This window comes from Rhincodon typus, chromosome 37 (assembly GCF_021869965.1).
Source record: "Rhincodon typus isolate 14 chromosome 37, sRhiTyp1.1, whole genome shotgun sequence".
Lineage (NCBI taxonomy): Eukaryota > Metazoa > Chordata > Chondrichthyes > Orectolobiformes > Rhincodontidae > Rhincodon > Rhincodon typus.
In genome coordinates this window covers 17,474,772-17,480,928 of record NC_063368.1, presented here as the reverse complement: position 1 = coordinate 17,480,928, position 6,157 = coordinate 17,474,772, and the positions used below count along the sequence as shown (strand labels likewise).

Genomic DNA, 6,157 nt, shown 5'->3' with positions numbered 1-6,157 from the left:
TATTTATTTCAAAACCCCCTTCCCCTCTCCCTTTTCTGATGAAGGGTGTAGGCCCGAAACGTCAGCCTCTCTGCTCCTATGATGCTGCCTGGCCTGCTGTGTTCATCCAGCCCTGCACCTTGTTGTCTCGGATTCTCCAGCATCTGCAGTTCCTACTATCTCTGGTTCACTAATGTCCTTTTTTTAAGGACGGAAACTGTCATCCTTACCTGGTCTGGCCTACATGTGATTCCAGACCCACAGCAATGGGGTTAACTCTGAACTGCCCTCTGGGCAATTAGGATGGGCAATAAATGCTGCCTAGCCAGCGATGCCCTCATCCTGTGAATGAAGGAAAAAAAAAAAACAACTTGTAACTTATTGGCCTTGGAGGGAGTTCAATGTATCCGTCCTAAAGTGTACTGCCCAGGTCTGCCCACTTTACTTCAAATGGGGGCTATCTGGTGTTGTTGTATAAACAAAGAAAATTACAGTCCAGGAACAGGCCCTTTGGCCCTCCAAGCCTGCACTGACGTGCTGCCTGTCACAATTAAAACCCCCTACCCTTCCGCGGACCGGATCCCTCTAGTCCCATCCTATTCAAGTATTTGTTAAGACGCCCTTTAAAAGTCACCAATAGTATCTGCTTCCACTACCTCCCCCAGCAGTGAGTTCCAGGAACCCACCACCCTCTGCTTCTTAAAACTTGCCCCATACATCACCTTTTAAACCTTGCCCCTCGCAGCTTAAACCTATGCCCCCTAGTAATGGACTCTTCCACCCTGGGGGGAGAAAAGCTTCTGACTGTCCACTCTGTCCATGCCCTTCATAATCTTGTAGACCTCTATCAGGTCGCCCCTCAACCTCTGTCGTTCCAGTGAGAACAAACCAAGTTTCTCCAACCTCTCCTCATAGCTAATGCCCTCCATACCAGGCAACATCCTGGTAAATCTTTTCTGTACTCTCCAAAGCCACCACATCCTTCTAGTAGTGTGGCAACCAGAATTGACTACAGTATTCCAGTGTGGCCTAACTAAGGTTCAATAAAGCTGCAACATTATTTGCCAATTTTTAAACTCGGTGCCCCGGCTGATGAAGGTAAGCATGCCAAGTGCCTTGTTGACTATCTTCTCCACCTGCATTACTACTTTCAGGTACCTGTACACCCAGATCCCTCTGCCTGTCAGTACACTTAAGGCTTCTACCACTTCCTGTATATCTTCCATCTGGATTAGACCTTCTGAAATGCATAACCTCATTTTTTTTTTTCTGGATTAAATTCCATCTGCCATCACTCTGCCCAAGTCATCAACCGATCTATATCCTTTGACGGTCCTCATCACTATCCGCAACTGCACCAACCTTTGTGTCATCAGCAAACTTACTAATTAGACTAGTTACATTTTCCTCCCAATCCTTATGTATGTCACAAACAGCAAAGGTCCCAACACTGACCCCTGAGGAACACCATTAGTCACAATCCTCCATTCAGAAACTCACCCTTCCACTGCTCTCCTCTGTCTTCTATGAGCAAGCGTTTTTGTTTCCATCTTGCAAGCTCACCTCTGACCCTGTATGACTTTACCTTCTGTATCAGTCTGCCATGAGGGACCTTGTCAAAGTCCATGTAGAGAGCATCCACTGCCCTACCCTCATTGATCATCTTGGATACTTCCTCTGCAGAAGTTTACTTCCTGCATTCCAAAGATATGCAGGTTAGGGTGGATTGGCTATGCTAAATTGCCCATAGTGTCCAGGGATGTGTAGGTTAGGTAGATTGGCCATGGGAAATGCAGGGTTACAGGGATGGGGTGGTCTGGGTGGGATGCTTTTTTTAGAAGGGTCTGTGTAAGCCTAATGGGCCGACTGACCTTTGTGCAGTGTAGGGATTCTATGGACTTGCTGAACAATTGTATTGAACCTGCTCACTTTATTTCAGATCATTGTATGTATTTGATTCTCCAATCAGTGTTATTGTAATTATAACTGTGTAACTAAAACTTTAACGATTGCAGATTGGGCCTTATACATGTCAATGCTGGCCTCTGAGCAGTTCAGCCTTGGGCATCACTAACTGGCCCAGCCATTATTGTCCAATCCCTAATTGCTTGGAGGACAGCCACATTGCTTTGGGTCTGGAGTCATGACTAGACTAGACTAGAATAGACCAGACCAGGTAAGGATGGCAGATTTCCTACCTTTTAAAGGGCATTAGTGAACCAGATGGATGTGGTTTTTTCCTTTTTGTTGTCATTATAAGATTTTTAGTGCATTCAAAGTTCACCATGTTCCATGATGATAGGATTGAAATTTTTCATCCCTGGAGATCAGAGTGGAGTTCTGAATTAATCGTTCCAGTGATTAGTACCATTATCCTGCCCACCTCCCCTGCCTTCGCCCACTGGTCCTATCTGAGGTTTCAGATTTGATCGTGGGAGTGACTGTTTGTTTGTTTGTTTCTCATTCACTGGGAGACTGATCTGCAATTAATCCCCTTCTCTTCCCTTTCCCCCACCCTTAAAAACACAAATTGCTGGAAAAGTTCAGCAAGGCTGGCAGCGTCAGGAGAGAAATCGGTTAACGGATTTCTCTCCACAGATGCTGTGAGTCCAACTCGGCTTTTCGAGGTGTGTGTGTGTGTGTGTTTTCTCTCTTGCAGATCAGCAAGTTTGGCCAAAGCCTGTGCCTCAGTGGATTCATGGGCATGGACATCCCTCCTCCTGCTGGACCACTCTGGATTTTGGGTGATATTTTCATTGGCCGCTATTACACCGTCTTCGACCGTACCAGTAACCGAGTGGGCTTTGCTGAAGCCGTGTAGCATGTACCCTGAAGCAGAAGGGACACTTCCCCCTTTTTTTTTTTGTTTCTGTTTTTGTTTTTTTTTTCCAAATTTGCGTGGGCCTGATTTTAGAAAACTCTCTAAAGGAAAATGATGTAGCTGACTCCTTACTGACACCTCTCCTGATTAACCATGATCTGGCTACCGTTCTGTAACCCTTGCCTTGCTGAATGAAGACCACCTTGGCATGTTTGTGTGGTTGTCCTCTCGGTAAAACTGAGATTTAAGCTGGTTTGCCAGTAACATGATTTTCCTGCCCAAAACTACTTTAATGAAAACTCATGGGGGTTTTAGCACCCCTTGCATTCTGATTTCCAACCCCTGGCCCCGCTATGAAAGTGCAGACTCCAAGTGATCTGTAGCACTTTCCTTCAGAGTCCTGAGGAGCTACAGAAGTCTTTGAAGACCCACCCTGAAGAAAACAGGGCATCACTTTTTACTGCTGATCTTGCACCGATTCCACCTGATTATTTGCCCTTCCATTTGATCAAAGATGCCTATTGGTCACCTCTGGTGAGTTTTACCATGAGATGTCACCATGGTCACTTAGTTTTCGACTGTTCAACATGCCTGGTTTCCTGGCTCCTCACTGGTTTGTGGTGGAGTGGAGAGTAGTCACTTTATTCCCACACGTTCTTTGTTGTGACAGGGTGAAAATGTGTTCGTTTTGAGTCAGAATTAAGTCCCACGGTATTGAGTGGGTGCTTTGAATATCAGGTTTCTGTCAATTTGAAGCAACAGCAAATTTTTTTCCAAAAAAAAATTCCAGATGAAAGTAAATGCCATTTAAGGGATTAAATGAGTAGTTGGGTTAAGTCATCCCAGCCACACTGCTAGGCCCCTGCCGCATGTGAGATAGTGGACTTTCCCATCCATTCAATCTTGTAATACATCTTTGGAAGACTTCAATCAGTCACTTGATGGTACGGACCTTGAGAAAAGAGGCATGTGGCTGCATCAGGACAAATGCCAAACTTCAAACGATTCCAATTTCTTCTACAGATTTAGCATTGGTGCAGTTTATGCATTGCCTTCTCTCATTGCAGATGTGTTGCTTTTCCCTGCAGTGTATGTAGTTTAAAGTTCTAGTGTTCTGACTGTTTTAAAATTTGGCATTCTTACATTTGTCTTGATCAGTGCGAGATGAAAAGCTTTGGCAATATGCCTGTGTTTTTGGTAATAGTTTAGAATCTTGGTCCTTCCATTGAGTGGCTCAGGCCATGACCATTTTCCTTGTCTCTTCCTCCCTCATCACTTAGTGGCTTGTTACAAGTGGGCCATCTGCAGGGTCTTGGGTCCCTGATCTGTGTGACTCCTCGTTTGTGCTCCCGTTGTTATTAACATCAGGGGATGAGTGAAGACTAGACATTACTTCACCCAGTGTAAGAAAATTGGCTTGTGAATTTTGCTTCCGGTTAACCTGAGGGGGCTTGGTGTTGACTGGGGAGGGAGGGGAGTTGGTTACTAGTGGGGAGAGGGTAGTTTGGCAGTGACTGGCAGGGAATTGGGGGTTGGCTGGATGGTTTGGTGGGGGTAGATGGTGAGTGGAGAGAGGGGAAGGGGTTTTTTGTAGTGACTGGTGGGATGTGGGGGTAGTAGATAATGGGCATTGGGGGTGGTTTCGTGACTGAAGCAGCAACTCTAGATCCCTCACATTTTGCGAGTTGTCACTGGCTCTACAGGGTTTATCCTAATCCCTGTTCTCAGCCAGCAAGCTGCACACTCTTTGCAAATGCAAACAGATGATTCTAGTTGAATTAATTTGGGGGTGGGGGAGAAAAAGTATAGCATTTTACCCAAACATCTGACCACATCTGCATCCTTGTTGGTCACAGCTGAAGTCTCCCTCTGGTTACTGGCGGTTTCTCAACTTGTTTAGGGCTGTTGTAGTTTCTAACAAACAGCTGGCTCTGGATGATGAAGTAATGAGCTGTTTCATGGTGGGAGTCCTGAGGAAGATTTTTAAGCAGAAATGAAGTTTTTTTTTTATGGGGGTGTGGGGAAATTGTGAACAGAAATGTAGCAATACTTGATTTGTGCCACTAGAGGTCAGTTGTAGAGCAACTCCATTGATACCCATTCTCAACTCTTCCATTTCTGGAATTGAAATGTGGCCCTACAATATACAGTGCAGAAATGGGCCATTCAGCCCATCTGGTCCTTGATAGCACTTTTTATGACTTTTGTGTGGACCTCTGGTTTCATTCCACCAGCTCCTTCTTGCTCATGTAATTTCCCCTTCAGTTTATCCATAAATTATTTCAAATATTCCTTGTGCTAGTGAGTTCCACATTGAGTTGGAGGGTTTTTCCTGAATTCCCAAGATGGATTTGTTTATGAATCTTTTATTTATCATCTCTAGTTTTGAATTTGCCAGTAAGGGGGAGAATCCTTGTTAACTTTGATCGAGTCCCCTCATAATCTTGAAGACCTCTCTATTAGGCTCCTGTCTAATGCAACAGCTAGGAGGAAAAGAGAGGCTGTTTAGTATAAAGTTCGGATTTAAATTTAATGTTATATTGTTGGCCTGTATTTACAAATAAACAAAACAATTAATGCTTGGCCGGTGGAATTTTTTTGAGCACTTACACTGTATACAGAAACAAGTCTCCAAGTGTGAAAATGGAAGGCATGTGAAGGCTAGGTGGTCTAGGCTTGTGCTCATCCCAAAAGCTCGCTCCTGCCTGCGCATATGCTGCGAGGCTGTTACAGTGCATGTTGACTGTCCTTTTTTGACCCTTTTTGCGATTGCAGTGGAGGTTCTATTGTATCCTGGGCACCCTCTGAATGTGGGGTGGGCCTACACTTTTTTTTTTCTATCACTTTGTACAAGTGAGCTCCACGTGGTCATTGCAGGCATAGAGTAGGTGGGGAATAATGTTTGAGATTGGAGATGGTCTTTATTGATTTCAGGGGATGTGAACTTCATCGGCTGTGTCAGCATTTATTGCCCATCTCCCAACTTGAAGGCGGTGATGAGCTGCTGCCTTGAACTGCTGTCGTGGGTAGATACCGCCGCTACTGCCCCCTTCCTCTCTCCCCCCCCAGGGGGGAAAAAAAAAAACAACCCAAGGCTGTTGAGAGAAGGAATTCCAGGATTTTGACCCAGTGGCAATCTAGGAACAGTGATTATACTCCCCAGTCAGGATGGTGAGTGGCTTGGAGGGGCGCTTGGACCTGTGAATAGGCAAAGCTCTAAACGCATTGGATGATGTAGCTAATGTCATAGGAAAGGCTTCAATAAGAACTTGCTTAGACTGTACCAAGAGCGCTGTCTGCAATTTTCAGTTCATTTCTCAAGGGTACTGCTGTAGGGGGAGTGCAATGCAAGTTCAT

The 6,157-nt window shown here is 45.1% G+C and overlaps 1 protein-coding gene across 1 annotated transcript in view; it reads left to right on the top strand.

Moving 5' to 3' along the window:
* Positions 1 to 5,382, top strand: part of LOC109925695 (cathepsin D-like) — a 20,766-nt gene extending 15,384 nt beyond the window's left edge. The window contains exon 9 of the mRNA XM_048617440.1: positions 2,639 to 5,382. Coding sequence (XP_048473397.1) covers positions 2,639 to 2,800 — 162 coding nt within the window. The 3' untranslated portion in view covers positions 2,801 to 5,382. The remainder of the gene's footprint in view (positions 1 to 2,638) is intronic.
* Positions 5,383 to 6,157: the final 775 nt, after the last annotated feature.